The sequence below is a fragment of the Chaetomium strumarium genome (genome assembly GCF_033439665.1).
Source record: "Chaetomium strumarium strain CBS 333.67 chromosome Unknown B0T15scaffold_1, whole genome shotgun sequence".
NCBI lineage: Eukaryota > Fungi > Ascomycota > Sordariomycetes > Sordariales > Chaetomiaceae > Chaetomium > Chaetomium strumarium.
The window spans coordinates 856418-873387 of NW_026944429.1; the positions used below are offsets into that span (position 1 = coordinate 856418).

A 16970-nucleotide genomic window follows, 5' to 3' on the forward strand; every position below is an offset into this window, starting at 1 on the left:
GTGACATTACGATCAGACTCGACCGTCTAACTTCAGATGGTCCTAGCACCGTAAGTATTCAGGTAAGTTGTAGAACTAGCAAGGCACTGCACTGCATAAGGTACCATCCCAAAGATTGTGGCAGTTCATGGCCCGAAGAGTAAAGGTCGGAGCCGTTCTGTCAATGAACCCTTCGAATTGCTGTAAGCAGATAATGTCTCCGACCGATGATCTATTCTCTACCAAGCCCTCCTCCGTACAACGAAATGTACACGGTCGAAGCATCCAGACCTCGCTCTTCAACCCAGTTTACTCGCCGCTTTGTGGTATCGCCCAAGTCTGCTTATTCCTCATCATCCCCACCCTGAACGTACTTGTGTCGAATGTCCTTCCATTGGCGCTGTTCTCTGCCGTCAGCATTTGAGCTAGCATATGAAAAGAATAGTCGAGCATCCATACCCCGCGGTTGATGTTGTCCCAGACCCTGTTCATCATGTTGTCATAGCCGCTGCACATGCAGGTCAGTACGGCAAACCCCCCCCCCCCCCCCCCCCCCCCGGTAGTTCCAATTCCAAGTGGTAACGTACAGCTCAAAAGCGAAAGCACCGGCGAAGACGACGCCAAGCATGACAGAGTTCCTTCGGAAGAAGGCGCTGGCGGAGCGGGTTAGCTTCGATTAGGTCGGCTGCATTGGTTCGGAAGGACTTGCTCGTAGATTGTTTTGGCGACCTGTGAATGCGCTGTCAGCGTTGGGTTCATAGAATGCTGGCGAAACTGGGAGATCCCAGCGTACTCACCATCTTGAAGGTATAAACGATCCCAGTTGAAGGGCAGGTACCGCGACCGTGGTGCGTGGGATAGGCTGCAAGCTGTTTCCGAGTGTTTGCACTGCGAGCAACGGAGCAAAACTGGACCACTGATTGAAGCCGGAAAGGCCGCACGGATGTTTCCGGGCATCTTTAGACCCAGCTCCTGATTGGTTCAAGCATTCCGAAGCCCGAAAGCCTGGGCCTGCAACCCCCCACCAATGTTTCCGGAGCTCACCTTCATCTTCAGTTGTCCAAGCAAACATCCCGCGCTGATTACGCCTTGAAAAGGCCAGCTACCTGGCTCGAGGCTATCATCGCAGGCCAATGCGTTAGATCCAAGACAATAAGTTCTAACGGACGTCTCACAACTCATTGATCAAAATAAACGGCTGCGCTAAGGTTGAAGCACACTTCGGAGGACTTCACTTCCTTAGCTTCACCCCGACCCCGCATCAGCCCATCATGCCCTCGCAACCAACCGCCTCAGGCATCGTAACCGACGAACGGAGCGGCGAGCGCCACATTCCCGAGTCCAAAAGAGCCGATGGCAGCGTAAGAAAAGCCATCAAAGTCCGTCCCGGCTACCGGCCACCGGAGGATGTCGAAGTCTACCGAAACCCAATCGCGGAGAACTTCCGCAACCGTGGCAAAGGCCCGGTCCCTGGCGCCGAGGGTTTGAAGAGCGACAAGCCAGCGCAGGCATCCTCCGCAGCGGTCAACAAGAACGCCAAGCGTCGCGAAGCACGTAAGAAGGCCAAGGCAGCCGGGGCTACTCAATCAGAGGAGGCACCTGCAGTTGAGGTGAAGAAGGAAGAGCTGGACCCTGAGGCGGAGAATGAGAAGAAAGCCCGGACTCTTAAGAAGAAGCTCAGGCAAGCGAAGGAGCTTAAGGAGAAGAAAGAGGGCGGCCAGGTGCTGCTGCCGGAACAGATCGCTAAGGTGATCAAGATCAGCGAGCTGATCCGGGAGTTGGATGCCCTTGGCTTTGACGCCGAGGGCGAGCCCAAGACTGCTGCCGCCCCTACAGAGACATCACCGGAGTGATCGACTCACGATTTTGCGGACTTCATTTTTTTGAAGATTTGGGGCGCCAGCCTACCTCGATCGGCAGACGAATGATGCTGCTGCGACCTCCTAGGCCTTATCGTCTCGGCACCAGAACGGAGCCATACCAGCGGCATGTCTTGGAGCTCGTCTTGCTACCTACGAGACGTTAACTCCGAGTACGGTGACCGATGGTTACGAATCCCAACGTTAGGCAAGACACTCCAATGGGCTCAAGTGACCCGGCCAAGCATTCAATCGAGGCAACCCGCCAGCAGCCATGCCGATACATGAAGGGGCGCCTCGGGCTGGGGAATAGACCTCGACAAACCCAAAGGAGGATGGGTAATCGAGGAAATGAGTTTTTCGCGGGCGGCTGATGACATATTACGTGCCCTGAGCTCACCGATGCGTGCTGTAGACTATGCACAGGACCATGTCACAACTGGTCCATGATGGCCTTCGGTGAAGTCACAGGTCTTGGGAGGCGTCCAAGGTCGTGCCCAAAGCGGACAGTTGTCATGGGAGATCATGTCTCGAGAAGGATTACGCAAGCAAAGCGTGACAGTGTGATGCAAGGGGTATCAACGGTCTATATCATGACAATATCTTACAATGTAACCATACAGTTAGTTAGTTGTACTACAAGACCCATTCCCCATTACCTTACGCCGGCGTCCTTATTGTCCCCTCCGCGGAGGGCTGTTCGGCCTCAAATGTCCGGGGGATCAGGCCCTCCGCCATCCTGATTGCACCCTCCATATCACCCTTGTTAAACTGGAAGAGGCCCTGAATGGCAGCAGTAGAGGTGTGCCTTTTCGGCACGCCCGGTTCCCGGTTGTCGCTACCGAACAGGCCCAGCTCATCAAGCCGCTTCAAAAACCGCTCCCGGCTGGAGTGATCCTGGTCAATGTCGCCATAGTAGCGATCCCACATCTCAGCGGCCTGGTATCGCGTGGCCTCGCCAATGCGCACCATCATGTCGACACGCCCAGGCCGAATCAGGGCCGGATCCAGCCTGTCAATGTGGTTCGTTGTCAGGAAGGTGATCCTATCCTCTCCAGCAGCCAGTCCGTCCAAGGCGTTCAGCAACCCCGAGGCTGTCACCGTCCGCCCACTGTAACCATCCGGATCCCGCTGACGACGGTTCACCAGTGCCGCATCGACATCTTCCAACAGCAGGATGCTCTTCTCAGGTAGTTGCGTGAGCAACTGTGCCAGCAAGTCGTCCGTCATCCCGATCTCGCTCAGATTTATCATAGCAACGCTGTAATCCAGCTCCCCGGCCAAGGCTTGGATGAACGACGTCTTACCCGTCCCGGGGGGACCATAGAGCAGATATCCCCTGCGGTAGGGCACTCCACGATCCGTATACCACTGTTGCGCTTTCAAGAATTCTTTCACGTCCTCGACCAACTTCTCCTTCACCCCCTTATCCAGTATCACACTCCCAAGCGGTCGTTTCAGCCTCGGCTTCCCGAGAACGGCCCACTCCATTTTCCGGGCGGTGTACACCACGGTCTTGCCCTGCTGGAAGCTCTGCGCCAGCGCGTGCGCCTGTGTGAACACATCGGCCAGAACATGCCGATGCATCCACAACAGCGTGAGCGTGAGCGTTTCGTGCGGCTCGCCCGTCGCTGTCGTCGCCGTCCCGGCCTTCTCCCTGTTCACTGCGATGTACACCCCCGGCGCATGGCGCACGATGTGCCTCCCGAATCCGGGCTGCACCCTGAAATCGGCATGGATCTTTCCCGCGCCGTCATCACCGCCGCCTCTGGGATTCATCGACCGGGTGCTGGTGGTGATGGACAGGTTCCGCAGACGGGTCAGACGCTGCGCGAGAAAGCCGCGGTTGTCGCGCGGTTGGGCGAGCCAAGCCAGGACCCAGTTGTAGGAGGGGTCCCGCTTGCTGATCTCGATGTTAACGAGGAGCTGACGGCGGAGGAGGCCCGCGCCCGAGATCAGCGCGCGCCGACCGAAGGCGGCGGCTGCGCCGAGCCCGGCTAAGCCAATGCCGCCCGCAAAAACAGGATTGTTGAAGAGCGCATCCAGGCCGAGGATCGAGGGCGGGGATGATGTCGTGGTTGCTGCGGTTGCGGTTGACAATTCGGCGGCTGACCTCGAAGCTGCTTGGAACGGGAGCGTGGGCTGAGCAGGAGTTGTTGGGACGGTGGGTGATATAGTCGGTGACATTGTTGGTGGTTGCTACATGCTTTGTATCGTTCTGCACCGTTGGTTGGTGTAAGTGGCAGGTCCAGTGATGGCGGGGGCGCTTTTGTGGGATGCCGAACGGAGCTGATATTTTAGTGGGGCAACGCCGGCATCTCGGGCGACGAAACACCGAGACCTCTCGAATAACGTCCGGTGCCGCGCCTTCAACCCAGCTGCAAGCATCTAGAAGCCCGTGCCAGCCACTCAGTTGTAAAATGCAGTTGGTATTGACAGGCAGACATGTGTAGGCTTCGCTCAAGGTGCGCAGTGAGTGGTTCGAATAATTGTTTGCAGTATAGTTACAGATGTACACGAGCATCGGATCCGCGAATCCGTGACCTCCACCCAGCCATCCGGCGCCATATATGCCCCCTTGGATTCCGCAAAGGCCAACCCACCACTCATCACGCGCCAACTGTTTAACCCAATCTCCTCTTTCTCTTGCTCCGGGTGCCACCAAACTTGAGTCTTGTCGAATCTGACACCCGCACAATCTTACCCCGCAACAGTTTGCCCTCGTTCCCCATAAGCACCTTCACCACAGCCTCTCTGCCCGCGCCGAAACCTCGCAAAACCACCTCGAGCTTATTGATCTTCTTGACCAGGCCTTTCTGGTGCATCTTGTCTATGAAATACGCGCCCAGTTGGTACGCCGAGTCGTAGTGCTTGCGCCCGGATTTCTTGAAGCCAATGTTGCCGCACGACAAGGAGAGGATGGCGTCCCGGTTTGGCTTGGTGAGCGTGATGTGGGTATTGTGCTTGTGGCTGTAAATGTGGAAGTGGTAGGGCTCGTGGCTGTCCTCCTCCTCTTCAATCGGCAGCGTCCCTGTGACATCCTCCGCGAGGTTCGATGTAGCCGAGCGCCCGGCCAGAGCGCCTCCCATGACGCTCTTCACGAGTCGATGCCATGTTTGCGCTGGTGGGGCACCGTTTTGCTGGGCCGATGGATGTTGAGGAGGGTTCCAGCCGTCGCCTGCGGGGGAGGATTGGGAGAACAGTCGGGTCCATAATGGGACGATTGTTGTCGTCGTCGGGTACACAGTCTTGGAGAGAGGTCGGACTAGGTCCGGCGCCAAAAGGCGGCCTATCTTAAATTGACTCATATCCGCCAGGCGACGGTCATCAGGGTGACCTCGGTGCCAGAGGAAGGCGGGGAGTGGGCTTGGCTTTCGGGCCGGCAATTTCGCTCACAGGACAGTCGAAGGTTGCTACTTCGGTGGTCGATGACCGCGCCAATTGGAAATTTTGGGAATCGGAACATGCCGTCAAGTTTGTTCACATTCAGGGTGGGCCTTATTGTAGACTCTCGCTTGGCCAATCCGACCAATCAACTTCAACAAACCTTTTGCCCCACCGGCGAAATTCAGCAACTCTGGGTCGCCCGCCATCGCGCGCAAAATCCTTATCGACACAAGTTCCCGTCCCGTCTTGTGCCGCCGCCGCCCCTCCGATCACCCATCCTCCCCTTCCTGCTACATCTGCCTCTACTGACCAGGGCGGCTTTGACTCGTACGTAAACATGAATGCAGCCCGGCAGGTCCAGAGGTTCGCGCCAGGTGCCCCGTCGAGGGTCACAGGCTTGCGAAGCACCGGTTACACACCAGCACCGCATTACCGTCTCCTCTCCTCCAGAGCGTCGCAGCTAAGCATCTCTGAGAACACGGCATGCTACGCTTCTACGCCAGTCCATCAACAACAACCACTCCTACGCTCTACGCTCTCCCTACATGCCATCAGGCTAAGTAGGTTGTCACAGGGCACCGCGCGCCCATTCCACGCTTCGATCCGGCTACGGCAGAAGGAGGCCGAGGGCACAGGGGCAAATGCACGGTCAAAAACAAGCGAAGACGGGAAGGATAGTGAGTCCCAGTCGAAGGAAGAGAGGACGGAAGAGGCTAAAGAAGGGAAGAAGGGCGAGGAGAAGGAGGAGAAAGAGAAGAAGGAGAAAGAGAAGAAGGAGAAGGAGGACCTCCCGCCTCCGCCGCCCCATGGAGACAAGACCCCGTGGCAGGTGTTCCTAGACACCATGCAGACGGAGTTGAAGCAGTCTAAAGAATGGAACGAGTCGACCAAGGCCCTCGCATCCTCCGCGACTGAGTTTGTCGAGAGCGAGTCCGTCCGAAAGGCGCGGCAAGCCTACGAAGCCACGACAGGTGCTGTCAGCTCTACGGCTGAGAAAGTCGTCAAGACCACAGCGGGCGCCATTGCCAAGGGTGCTGTTTATACTTGGGAGACCCCCGTGATGAAGGGCGTGCGAAAGGGCGCGAACAAGACGGGCGAGGTGCTGGACAAGGCGACCAAGCCGATTCGTGAAACCGAGGCGTACAAGAACGTCAAGGAGGTTATCGATGACGGGAGCAGTTCGAGGTACGGCGGGTGGGTGGACAAGGAGGAGCGGAGGAGGCGACGGGAGCTGCGGGAGAAGATGGGACAGAAGAACGGAGAGCAACAACAGATCCTTGAAGAAAACCCAAAGTACGCTGCCACCTGCCCTACACAGTATGTTTTATCGCAATTCGGCTGACCCCGTTGTAGTGCCGGAACCAGCGTAACCCTCCACAAGGATGCCGCGTGGAAGGAGGCCTGGAGGGATTTCAAGGACTCCAACAAATTCGTGCAAAGCATTTTTGGCATGAAGACGGTGTATCAAGAGTCGGAAAACCCCCTGATTTCTACCGCCCGAAGCATCACCGACAAGGTCGCCGGTTTCTTTGCAGAGAACGAGACAGCGATGGTGATCAAGAAGCTGCGCGCCATGGATCCATCATTCAAGTTGGAGCCCTTCTTGCAGGAGCTCCGCGAGTACATCCTTCCCGAAGTGCTGGATGCCTACGTCAAGGGTGACGCTGAGACGCTGAAGCTGTGGTTGTCGGAGGCGCAGTATTCCGTCTACGACGCCCTGACGAAACAGTATCTCCAAGCTGGCTTGAAATCCGATGGCAAAATTCTCGACATTCGAGGAGTAGATATCCTCAGAGCACGCATGCTCGACCCCGGCGAGATCCCCATCCTCATCGTCACCTGCCGGACACAGGAAGTTCACGTATACCGCAACGCCAAGACGAACGAGCTAGCGGCGGGCATGGAGGACAAGGTCCAACTTGTCACCTACGCCATTGGCATCACCCGCATTGCCGACGAAGTGACCAACCCGGAGACGAGAGGTTGGCGGCTGATCGAGATGCAAAAGAGCGGCCGCGATTACATCTAAACGAGCTGTGTTTTACCGATCGCCGTCCAACCATCCGACTCCCAGCGGCCAGTCTCTTCTCCATTCATTGCGTTTTACTGTCACAAAACTGTATCATATTGCATCCGGGATCTTGTCGCCTAAGACTGCAGGGAGTTTTTGGGAAGTCCATGGTACATTATAGAGGGAGGCGGAGCGGGGCGCCTTGATGCATTTTCACGGCCAGCACCACTCTTCTGGAGCCCATGTGAGAGGGCGGCCATGACACAATAGTCCACAATGTACAGTACGATATGAGGAGGAACAAGGCATCAACGACCACTGTGATGCCACCAGTGAGCGTTTATCTACAATAATACCCAAGCAGGCATGACCAAACTTGACAGCCCCATGTTAGCTCTGCTATTAACCGTATCAATCACTACCTTACCCAACCTGATTTGAAGACTCGATGCTCCATAGGTGTTCTTCCTTTCCATTGCCTCCCTCATACGTCCCCTCGAACCCCTTCATCACTACGCTTTCAGTCCGTATCTGCCGTGGCTTATTGTCACTAGGGAATACAAGCGGGGGAAGACATTACAGAATGATATGAAGGCGCAGTGGAAAAGCAAGCGAAAAGACACCCGTGGCTATCGAAAATGGCAAAATATGAACTGGAGGCACCGCGGATCGAACGCGGGACCGCCTGTATGGCTGGATCGAAAGATCAATGCAAAACAGGAATCATACCACTAGACCATACCCCCAGAGTCTACCGTTAGAACGGTCCGCCCGCCAATCATATAAGGAAGAGGTCAGGCCGACTGGGCGACTTCAAAGTACCCAGGCACTGCCAGGGTTAAGGTTTCAAGAGTTTCCTCCTACTTTTAGTTTGTTTCTTTCTGTTTCCCTTTCGTCGACTATTTTTCTTCCATTTCATTTAGGTTCAGGTCTATTTCTTCGCTTTTGATTGGAATATCTGGGTGAAGCGCTTTGTGTACCTGAGGTATGTATACGTACATTACGGCCCTTTTGCGCGGACATAGCAAGTTCGAATTTACCTACTATATCACATTAACCTGGAAGCTGGAGCCCGTATACCAGACATCTGAGAGCAGTGCCTACGGAAGCCATAGCAGACACCCTTTGACCTACACAACCCCATGCAATCATCATCAATAGGCTCTGCCTCGATTTGCGAGTTGGCTAATGCAACCAAGCAAGAGCTCGCCTTTGTCAGTCATAGCCGCGCCACCACGTCAGCCATAACCGATCATAACCAATCCGAGTTGCCTTCTGAGTCACCGTATGCGCTGGTTCATCCCATATAGTGTAGGCACCTACCCGAGCACAAAGTTCTCGCTCGTCTGGTTAAGAGTAACCTGGGACCTACCAAGCGAGGAACCCTCGAAGACTCCCGGTCCCCATTGACTCAAGCAAACGGCCTATCACTTCTCATGCCTCCTGTCGCTGCAGAAGTCATTATCGGTCTCAGCCCCGGGCGGCGGCGGATGCCGAAATTTACCCCGTCCGGAATCCCGAATCGGTGCTTCCGAATTAACGAGGAAGCATGGGAATCATCGGTTGCCTGAACGTCAACTCCATTCTCAGAATAAGCAGGCCGCCGTATGCTTCATCACGGGGAGCTGCATCACATGATGGCCGATCTTACACCTGCAAGGCTATGGCGGCCGTGGTAGGGAGTAGTACATTCTTAGGTAGTAGTAGGGTAGCCCCCATCTGTCTGATACCGATCGGTTTCGTAAACTGTATGGAGGTATGGAGGCGCCGACGGAGTAGTATCCGTCGCACAACATTCGCCAATCAGGCTACCCGAGAATTGACGCTACATACCATATTCCGTACAGTAACAATGGGCGCATGTCCGCCGCTGTGGAAGCAAATCAGGGGCCGGGATTTTGATGTTTGTTCTGCCAGACCTTCCTTCTTTCATCTGAACTGGGAAATGCCGGACTCGGCCCCGGTAGACAACCGGCGACAACCTGCAGCCTGCAGCCTCACCGCCGATGTTGATTCCGCATTTGGCTGCGAGATCACCCTTTGTCTGCCTTCTTCTCCTCGTGTGCTATTCAAGAGAGATGACGACAGGGGTTTCCCAACTCACTGCAGCCAACTCCCGAGCGCCATTCTTGGCAGCTCAGGGGTGTAAGAGCCGGTGGCGGCGAGCGAGAGCGGTGGGAATCCCTTGTTCCTGCGGCTAGCTTGCTCTCACCGTCTCTTTTCTGCCAGGCCCGAGATGGATGGATCACGAGGGTTACGAATTCTGCCACCGCTAGTCGAACGCCGCGAGCGTGCCTTTCTAGTTGGGCTGACGGAATCACCCCCAAAGTTAACAACCACATTTGCCGTTGCCATCGCCGCTTGTGCTGACGTTAACCCGCTGAGTTGAGCCACGTTCATGTGGTCAGATTCCTGGCGGATACCGAACCCGGAACTCTGGGACGTGGCGTGGCAATGGGACCGCCGTGCCACTGAACACCACAATCAGGCAGTCATCATTGACTACCTATTCTTGTCCTCCTTGTTCCACTGTCTGCTATGACTGGGTTTGGCGGCCAGGCGACATAGACCACCAACAGTCCACAACCAACATCACCTGCACATCGCGAAGTAGTCCTGTGACTAGACTCGGTCACCCCGTGCCCTGCTTTTGGAAGCCCTACCCGTTGGTTGCGAGTTGCGAAAGGGAACGATCCGCTGCCACAGAGATTCCATTTGCGTCTCGGCCTGTGTCCATTCTGAGATACAATAGGCGCATTGTTCCCGGTTCCCTGGCTTGTGATTTCCAACCGTGGTGCTCGGGTCCGGAGGGTAACGGCAGGTAACTACCGCAGCCCTTATCCGACTCGTGTATACTGACACCAAGCTAGCAATAGTCGATTGGGCGGTTTGAGTGTAGGTCGTTACTCTAGGTGGCCGGTCCCGACCGTGGCAAGCAGAAGACCGTTCGTGGAACGCGCTGTGGAACTGTTGATCGTTGAGGTAGTTGAACGGCAGGGTCAAAAGAACAACATCCGACTTGTCGCGACCTCACTCGCCGCGTGAGTGACCAAACAGAGCAAACCCAAGGCTCTGTCCTCGGCGGGAAGGACACTGTTTGGTCTTTGCGTCCCGTCGCTGCGGTCCTTGTTTCTTCGGCCAATTGCTGCTCTTCTCGCAGCTGTCAGAAAATTGGCCTGTCGTTAGTGGGAAGACTGCAAGCCCAGGCACGTGGAAAGTCCATTCTTGCCTCGGATCATCGTTTGCTATCCTGTTACAGCCCGCCGTGTTTACTACCTTGGGCGCGTGGCAATCGCTCCTTCCACGGGGGGCAGTCCAACTCTCCCTCCGTCGAGAGCACCAGCTTGGGAAGGAGCGACCACTTGGCACCATTAGGGTCCATTGGCACGGAAGGAGACGACCTTTTTGTTGCGTCAGATTGGAGGTTTCAGATCACTCCACCTTTGAGCCGCCAGCCCAGAACAAAGCCGGTGAAACTGTCTCGTCGGTTTACATGGGATACACTTGTCCGCGCGTAGGGACCCTCAAAAGCAGCAGACTGGGCCATCCTCGCATCAGAAGAGACGGCCGACATCTTTTGGAAGATTCAAGATCTTGAATAGACCTTGTCGACGCATCTGCAGCCTCGGGCCATATCCCTAACCGAATCGGCCGGAGAGTATCTCGATCATGGCAGACCCGTACGACACAGACATGGCCGACAAGATGGCCGAGCTGCCGCTACGGCAGGCGCTGACAAGCCTCCATTACGCCTATCCGACTACCGTCTTCGTTTATTACATCCTCACGTCCACAATCGCCGTTTGCACCCTGCAGACTAAGTCCGCGGAACAGGCTCACCCGCGTCGGCGCGCCATCACATGGCTCCTCACGTTTGTGGTCTTGACCTACTTCGCCCAGCTCATTGCCCTGGGAATACAGGGCCTCGTCAGGAACATGTTCCCTCTCGCCGATCAGGATACCATCATAGGCCTCATGTCGTGCGCCTTGGCCTTCGGGGTCGTGTTCGCCGGGCTCTCGGACGCAGAGAAGCCGGTCTGGTACCCGTACATTGGATCTTTGGGCTTGGCGCTGGTTTTCGAACCCGTCGTAGAAACCCTGTCGCTGATGGCGCGGCCTACGGAGCCTCTCAGCTTCGTCGGTTTCTTTGACATATCGACCGTCGCTGCCAGGTATCTCGCTCTCGTCCTGGCTGTGACCTTTTACTTTGAAGGGACCCGCAGCGCCCGTCACGAGAAAGGATCGGACTCTGAGCGGCAGAGTCTTCTCAAGGCGAACGGCGATGCCAACCACCATGATTCTTCCGATTCAGATGACCACTCCGCGAAAACGCAGCAGAACGGATATGGAGCGACCTCGGATGCTTCAACCGACAGCAACCAGTCTTCTTCCTCGTCGTCGTCCTCCTCCTCTTCCGAGAGCGGCGACGACGAAACCCCATATGAGAGACGCCAACGCCAAGCTAGCGAGCAGATGGAGAAGAGGCTCAAGGAAAAGGGGAACTGGGTCACATATGCGAAGAGCTTCCTCGTCTTTTTCCCTTACATCTGGCCCGTAAACCAACGCTCGCTCCAGGTCCGTGTCGTGCTTGTGGGCTTCTGTCTGCTTGCCATGAACTTCGTCAATGTGCTCATTCCGCGCCAGCTGGGCTTCATCATGGACAGTCTCTCCGGTGAGAACAGCAAGAACCCCTGGACCCAAGTTCTCATCTTCGCCGGTCTCAAGCTGGTGGCTTCCGAGGCCGGTCTCTCGCTTCTGCGTCAGTGGCTCTGGATCCCTGTCGAGTTCTATTCCTTCGATGCCATCAGCACCGCCGCCTATTCCCATGTTCTCAACCTATCGTCCGACTTCCACGACTCAAAGAGCTCGTCCGACATCATGATGGCCATTTCTTGCGGCCAGAGCATCTCCAATCTTCTGGAGTCGATCTGCTTCCGAGCCGTCCCCATGCTCATCGACATGACGGTTGCCTTCTTGTACCTCTCCGCGACCTTTGGGCCGTACGAGGGCTTCATCACGATTGCCACTGCTGCAGTCTTCATGTACATTGCCACACGGATGATCGCGGCGCTCAAGACGGCTCGCAGGAACGAGGTGGGCGCCTGGTACAAGGAGCACTACGTCCGACAGGCTGGAATCCAGGGCTGGGCGACGGTCGCTAGCTTCAATCAGATCGGACACGAAGAGGACCGCTATGCTGTGGCGGTCAAGGATCGCGTGGCTAAGACGCAGAAGGTTTACTTTGGCTACGTGTTGGCCTACGCCTTTCAGTTCCTGGTGCTGCTCTCCGGACTCCTCGCCGGAGCCTTCTTGGCCGTCTACCAAGTCACTCATAAGCAAGCTACTGCCGGTCAGTTTATCATGCTGCTGACATACTGGGCACAACTGGTTTCTCCTCTTACCTTTTTTGCCGGCCTGGGTAAGAGCATCTCGAGGGATCTGCTCCAAGCCGAGCAGCTTCTGGAGATCATGCAGACCAAGCCGAGCGTTCTCAGCAAGGAGGGAGCGCCGCCGTTGCAGTTTACAGCAGGAGAAGTAAAGTTCAACAACGTCTGCTTTTCGTACGACAAGAAGAAAGACATCCTGAAGGACATCAACTTCACCGCGACGCCAGGCATGACGGTGGCGTTTGTCGGAGCTACAGGCGCCGGCAAGTCCACTATACTGAAGCTGTTGGATCGCTTCTACGACGTCACAAAGGGCTCCATTGAGATCGACGGGCAGGATATTCGAGATGTCGATCTTTACAGGTAAATGGTTCCGGATCCCTGAATCGGTATCTGAAGCGTGTGGTAGGCTGACCTTTTGGCAGTCTTCGTGCGCAGATTGGAGTCGTACCCCAAGCCCCTATCTTGTTCGACGACACCGTCATGAACAATGTGCGCTACGCCAAACTCACTGCGACTGACGAGGAGGTTTATGAGGCTTGCAAGGCCGCCAGCATCCACGACCAGATCTTATCTTTCACGGACGGTACGTCTCTTCTCTGCCTACTTCACCCTGTGGGTTTCCACTGACGACGAGCAAGGCTACCAAACCCGAGTTGGAGAACGGGGAGTCAAGCTTTCAGGAGGCGAGTTGCAGCGAGTGGCAATTGCGCGAGCCATTCTAAAGCGGCCTTCGATTGTTCTGCTTGATGAGGCCACCAGTGCAGTGGATACGGAGACAGAGCAGAAGATCCAAGAAGCTCTGCGTATCCTCTGTGAGGGCCGTACGACCTTCATCGTAGCACATCGCCTGTCCACCATCATGAACGCTGACCGTATTATCGTTGTTACCGGAGGAGAGATTGTCGAGCAAGGCAGCCACGAAGACTTGATTCGCGCGGATGGCAAGTATGCAGAGCTCTGGTCCAAGCAAATATTTGTCAAACCCAAAGATAAGGGACCACGCGAGGACAACAAGCCCGCTGCCAAAGGGCGGAAAACCCCAAATATTCTTAACGACCTGAGCGCCGAGGCCACCAGCTCAGAGCTGGCCAAGGTCAAGTCGACTCCCACAACAAAAGGCGAAGCTGTCGATGGCCAGACCCGGCATTCTACCAACGGCACCGCAACAAAACAGCAAAACGGCCAGTCGGACACATCGGGGCAGACCGGCAAGAAAGAGGTATGAGCGACGAGAAACTCCGAAGCATGATATGTATATGTATTATTATCCAACAACATACACCACATATTACATACATACTCCGGCCGTTTCTTCCCTCAGTCTCCTCTTCTAACCCCGGCAGGTGCCACGCCCGCAACAGCTCAACCCAGGGGCGCCGGCCTTCACGCCGCGCTCCTCGGCCTACATTGCTCCTTCAAGCCTACCAATGACCATGCAGCAAGAACAAGAACAAGAACAACGACCACAACCGCCTCTCCCGCTCCTCAACTCCATCCAGCCCGACAACAGCCGATCTCCGACCCTCCCGCCTCTGTCCCTGTCCGGCCCTATATTCGCCCCGGTGCGGCCGAAACAACCACAACTGCCAACGCCAACACCCCACGTTCAGTTCTTCGCCACTACCGCGCCGGTGTCGGTGTCGGTGCCAGTGGTCATGATGCCGTACGCTCCCGTGTTTCATGCCGAGCATACAACGATGCATTGGGCGATGCCGATACCGGCTAATTTGTCCTCGTCTTCACCTTCGCCGCCCTTACCGGTGGTGAGGGGAAGACGGTTCGAGAGTAGTGCTGAGTTTAGTAGTAGTGTAGAAGATGGGGGACAGGGGACCCATGAGCCATGCCTAGCGCTAGAGGAAATGAAAGGGCTGGAGCGAGGAGGAGGCAACAACGAGAAAGGTGGTGGCGATGAAGAAAGAAACAATAAGTCGAGGGATTCTTCCACTACGATGAGTTTCTCTTCGAATTTGCTTGCAGGGGAGGGGCTCAGATACCCTGTGTATTCGAGAAGGGTACAATCCAGGAGCGAGCCGGTCGCATTTGCTTCGGGGTCTGGCTCCTCCTCCTCGTCTGGGTCGCATTCAGGAGGTTGACCCGTGAATTTCGGGTATCGACTGCTCTGGATTCTTTGGCTTTTTATCCCGTTTTTTTCTTTCCCCTGCGGCCGATTAGGTGATAAAGATGGGATATTCTTACTCATCATAACTGTTACTGTCATCGATACAAGTTTTCGGGGTGTTATCTGGTTTGCCTTCACAGTCTATCCCTGGTTCGGCAGATACATGATAGAGGTTGACGAAGTAGATTAGATGTCATGATGATGAAAGAAATGGGGTGAGCAAAATATGTAGACTAGACAGGCGGAATGGGAAAAGTTTATGGGCCTTGTTATGAGAGGTGACGGTTAAAGGAGGGCCACAGGGCAGATTGGGTCTTGAAACCGAACATGGAAATATATCAGTGTGTCAGAATGAAAAGCTTTGTTGATGACCATCCCATGACGGATAATCGGTTCTCGGTATTCAGTTAGATGTCAGATTATCTTAGTTACGAGGAATCGAACAGGTCACAGGAAACGACTCAACCCTCGGAAATACCTCTAGGGATTACTAGTCATACTACCTACTAGTACTTGATAGTCAATCGCAAGTTAGGGTACAGGTCCTGCACCTCAAACGGTGTATACGCCATTCAACAGCGCAACGGGATATCATCATAGGGTCTCGTCCAGGCGCCCCCAGGATCCCCAAATCCCCATCGCAAACCCGCAAGAAACTCGCGGGGATCTAACGGCCTATCCATTACATCCGCCTACTAGTTGACGGCCTTCTCTCCGCTGCCGTGCGCCCCACTGTCACCAGCACCGTCTCCCTTCTGGCCCTTCGGCTCCGTCACGCCAGTGCCCAAGTCCAGTTTCTGCATGACCTCGACAGCAATCTCGTTCTCCTGTCTCATCTTCTCTTCTTCCTTTTGCTGGGCAGCTTGTGGCGGTGGCTGGTGTTCTTGACTCCCGGAGACGGGGGCAAGCCCAGCTGTCCCGGAGCTGCCTCCTGATATTGACGCTTCTTTTCGCTCTTCCTCATCCTTCTTTTCCCGCGCTGTTGTTGTTGGTTCCTGTTGTTGTGGCACCACGAGCTCTCCCGCGCCGCTCCGCGTGCCATGATGCCCATGCGTGATCCTCCCCAGCGCATCCTTCGCCGATTTACGGACCTTGATGTACGTTTCCAGCCCGACCAGCACAGCGTAGCTCTTGCTGAGGCGCACGCGGCTCATGTCGACGCCGGCTTCTTTCAGGGACTTGACGAAGGCGCGGAAGTTGCTCGCTGGCGGCCGGTAATGGCCCGAAAGCGGGGACAGGGACGTGAGACGGCCGTCGCGGATGCGGATCAGCCCCGCGGCCGAGATGCGGCTGCCCTGCAGGAAGGACGAGTGCTGGAAGGCGCCGCTGTTCTTGATGCCCACGTACAAGCGGAACGACGTGTCAGCGACGAAGATCCACGTGTTCTTGCGCACGGTCTTGCGGAGGAGCTTGTTGAAGAGTGTGGCGCCCGACAGGTGGTGCGAGAGTTTCTTGATGCCGGTTGCTGGGGTGGCGGAGTCGCCGGCGTACCGTGCCGCGTCGGCGGAGGCGATCGAGGAGGATGAAGAGGACGAAGGGCGGGAGGACATGGCCGAGTCGGTCGTCGAGTCACCGAGCAGGGCCGTTCGGTTACCAGAGACGGGCGCATAGGCCGGCGTCGGATCGTCGCTGGGGACGATGCCGTGGATCGAGTCCTTCCATTTCTCGGAGGTGTCGATGCGCGCGCCGTTCTTGGCCCAGCAGAGGCGGCCCTCGCCATCGACCTTGACGAGATAGTACTGGCGCTCCTCGCGCGAGAGGTAGCGCACCTGCTCCCGCTCGAGCTGTTCGCGCGGACATGCCTCGATGTCGAGGTTCTTGCCCTCGCCGTAGTCGAGCCAGTAGAAGAAGTTCTCCTTGGTGTCGGCGCGCTTCCACGCCTCGTGGTAGACACGCAGGTTCGCGCCGTAGCGGTGCTTCAGATCGACCATCTCAAGAAAATACTGCAAGCCCATCATTTTGGCTTCTTGCTTGCGGCGTGCCTTGGCTTCTTCCTTCCGTTTGCGCGCCAGCTTCTTCTGCTCCCCCGTCTTTCTGCCGCTGCCCGACTCAGAGTCGGAGGACGACGAGGGAAGCGAGCCGCTGCTGCTGGTGGAAGAGCTGTCGGCATCCACGTCGCCCCCGGCGTGGCGAGCAATTGTCGATACCTTCTTCCAGTTCTGTCGCGCTGCGGATGATCGGCTACCCGGCCTTCCGGGATATGTCGGTCCGTCGGCGATCAGCCC

At 56.1% G+C, this 16970-nt stretch overlaps 8 protein-coding genes and 1 non-coding gene across 9 annotated transcripts; 5 read left to right on the forward strand and 4 right to left on the reverse strand.

The window, feature by feature from the left end:
* Window positions 1-39: 39 nt before the first annotated feature.
* B0T15DRAFT_515851 (cytochrome b-c1 complex subunit 9) lies at window positions 40-874 on the reverse strand. The gene is made up of 5 exons (XM_062868223.1): window positions 777-874; window positions 689-708; window positions 567-632; window positions 439-487; window positions 40-379 (listed from the first exon to the last, which is right to left on the reverse strand). Exons 1-5 carry the CDS (start codon window positions 777-779, stop codon window positions 323-325), a joined length of 195 nt encoding a protein of 64 aa, XP_062725353.1. The 5' UTR covers window positions 780-874; the 3' UTR covers window positions 40-322.
* Window positions 875-937: 63 nt separating this feature from the next.
* B0T15DRAFT_6812 (uncharacterized protein) lies at window positions 938-2165 on the forward strand. The gene has a single exon (XM_062871197.1). The coding sequence runs from the start codon at window positions 1251-1253 to the stop codon at window positions 1830-1832; it is 582 nt and encodes a 193-aa protein (XP_062725354.1). The 5' UTR covers window positions 938-1250; the 3' UTR covers window positions 1833-2165.
* A 292-nt stretch (window positions 2166-2457) lies between these two features.
* B0T15DRAFT_515855 (BCS1 N terminal-domain-containing protein) lies at window positions 2458-4127 on the reverse strand. Its single transcript, XM_062868224.1, has one exon. It carries the CDS (start codon window positions 4023-4025, stop codon window positions 2499-2501), a length of 1527 nt encoding a protein of 508 aa, XP_062725355.1. The 5' UTR covers window positions 4026-4127; the 3' UTR covers window positions 2458-2498.
* A 64-nt stretch (window positions 4128-4191) lies between these two features.
* On the reverse strand, window positions 4192-5292 carry B0T15DRAFT_515856 (uncharacterized protein). The gene has a single exon (XM_062868225.1). It carries the CDS (start codon window positions 5144-5146, stop codon window positions 4463-4465), a length of 684 nt encoding a protein of 227 aa, XP_062725356.1. The 5' UTR covers window positions 5147-5292; the 3' UTR covers window positions 4192-4462.
* Window positions 5293-5452: 160 nt separating this feature from the next.
* On the forward strand, window positions 5453-7564 carry B0T15DRAFT_6900 (uncharacterized protein). Its single transcript, XM_062871216.1, has 2 exons — window positions 5453-6518; window positions 6579-7564. The coding sequence occupies exons 1-2, from the start codon at window positions 5563-5565 to the stop codon at window positions 7252-7254; spliced, it is 1632 nt and encodes a 543-aa protein (XP_062725357.1). The 5' UTR covers window positions 5453-5562; the 3' UTR covers window positions 7255-7564.
* A 326-nt stretch (window positions 7565-7890) lies between these two features.
* Window positions 7891-7982, reverse strand: B0T15DRAFT_t32. The gene has a single exon. It is a non-coding gene; the product is annotated as a tRNA-Ala (tRNA).
* Window positions 7983-8601: 619 nt separating this feature from the next.
* Window positions 8602-9832, forward strand: B0T15DRAFT_6924 (uncharacterized protein). The gene is made up of 2 exons (XM_062871219.1): window positions 8602-9564; window positions 9627-9832. Exon 1 carries the CDS (start codon window positions 8786-8788, stop codon window positions 9383-9385), a length of 600 nt encoding a protein of 199 aa, XP_062725358.1. The 5' UTR covers window positions 8602-8785; the 3' UTR covers window positions 9386-9564; window positions 9627-9832.
* Window positions 9833-10757: 925 nt separating this feature from the next.
* Window positions 10758-13952, forward strand: B0T15DRAFT_6926 (uncharacterized protein). The gene is made up of 3 exons (XM_062871220.1): window positions 10758-12986; window positions 13049-13209; window positions 13265-13952. The coding sequence occupies exons 1-3, from the start codon at window positions 10906-10908 to the stop codon at window positions 13849-13851; spliced, it is 2829 nt and encodes a 942-aa protein (XP_062725359.1). The 5' UTR covers window positions 10758-10905; the 3' UTR covers window positions 13852-13952.
* On the forward strand, window positions 13953-15167 carry B0T15DRAFT_6918 (uncharacterized protein). Its single transcript, XM_062871218.1, has one exon. It carries the CDS (start codon window positions 14054-14056, stop codon window positions 14717-14719), a length of 666 nt encoding a protein of 221 aa, XP_062725360.1. The 5' UTR covers window positions 13953-14053; the 3' UTR covers window positions 14720-15167.
* Window positions 15168-16970: the final 1803 nt, after the last annotated feature.

What these genes read in the sequence shown, in the direction of transcription:
- B0T15DRAFT_515855 (XM_062868224.1), bottom strand. Translation starts at nt 4,025, where the DNA reads ATGTCACCGACTATATCACCCACCGTCCCAACAACTCCTGCTCAGCCC.
- B0T15DRAFT_6900 (XM_062871216.1), top strand. Translation starts at nt 5,563, where the DNA reads ATGAATGCAGCCCGGCAGGTCCAGAGGTTCGCGCCAGGTGCCCCGTCG. An exon ending in ATCCTTGAAGAAAACCCAAA is followed by an intron (nt 6,519 to 6,578) that starts GTACGCTGCCAC and finishes ACCCCGTTGTAG; the next exon opens with TGCCGGAACCAGCGTAACCC.
- B0T15DRAFT_6918 (XM_062871218.1), top strand. Translation starts at nt 14,054, where the DNA reads ATGACCATGCAGCAAGAACAAGAACAAGAACAACGACCACAACCGCCT.
- B0T15DRAFT_6924 (XM_062871219.1), top strand. Translation starts at nt 8,786, where the DNA reads ATGGGAATCATCGGTTGCCTGAACGTCAACTCCATTCTCAGAATAAGC.
- B0T15DRAFT_6926 (XM_062871220.1), top strand. Translation starts at nt 10,906, where the DNA reads ATGGCAGACCCGTACGACACAGACATGGCCGACAAGATGGCCGAGCTG. An exon ending in CGAGATGTCGATCTTTACAG is followed by an intron (nt 12,987 to 13,048) that starts GTAAATGGTTCC and finishes ACCTTTTGGCAG; the next exon opens with TCTTCGTGCGCAGATTGGAG. An exon ending in GATCTTATCTTTCACGGACG is followed by an intron (nt 13,210 to 13,264) that starts GTACGTCTCTTC and finishes ACGACGAGCAAG; the next exon opens with GCTACCAAACCCGAGTTGGA.
- B0T15DRAFT_6812 (XM_062871197.1), top strand. Translation starts at nt 1,251, where the DNA reads ATGCCCTCGCAACCAACCGCCTCAGGCATCGTAACCGACGAACGGAGC.
- B0T15DRAFT_515851 (XM_062868223.1), bottom strand. An exon ending in GTCGCCAAAACAATCTACGA is followed by an intron (nt 633 to 688) that starts GCAAGTCCTTCC and finishes CCGCTCCGCCAG; the next exon opens with CGCCTTCTTCCGAAGGAACT. An exon ending in GGTGCTTTCGCTTTTGAGCT is followed by an intron (nt 488 to 566) that starts GTACGTTACCAC and finishes CTGCATGTGCAG; the next exon opens with CGGCTATGACAACATGATGA.
- B0T15DRAFT_515856 (XM_062868225.1), bottom strand. Translation starts at nt 5,146, where the DNA reads ATGAGTCAATTTAAGATAGGCCGCCTTTTGGCGCCGGACCTAGTCCGA.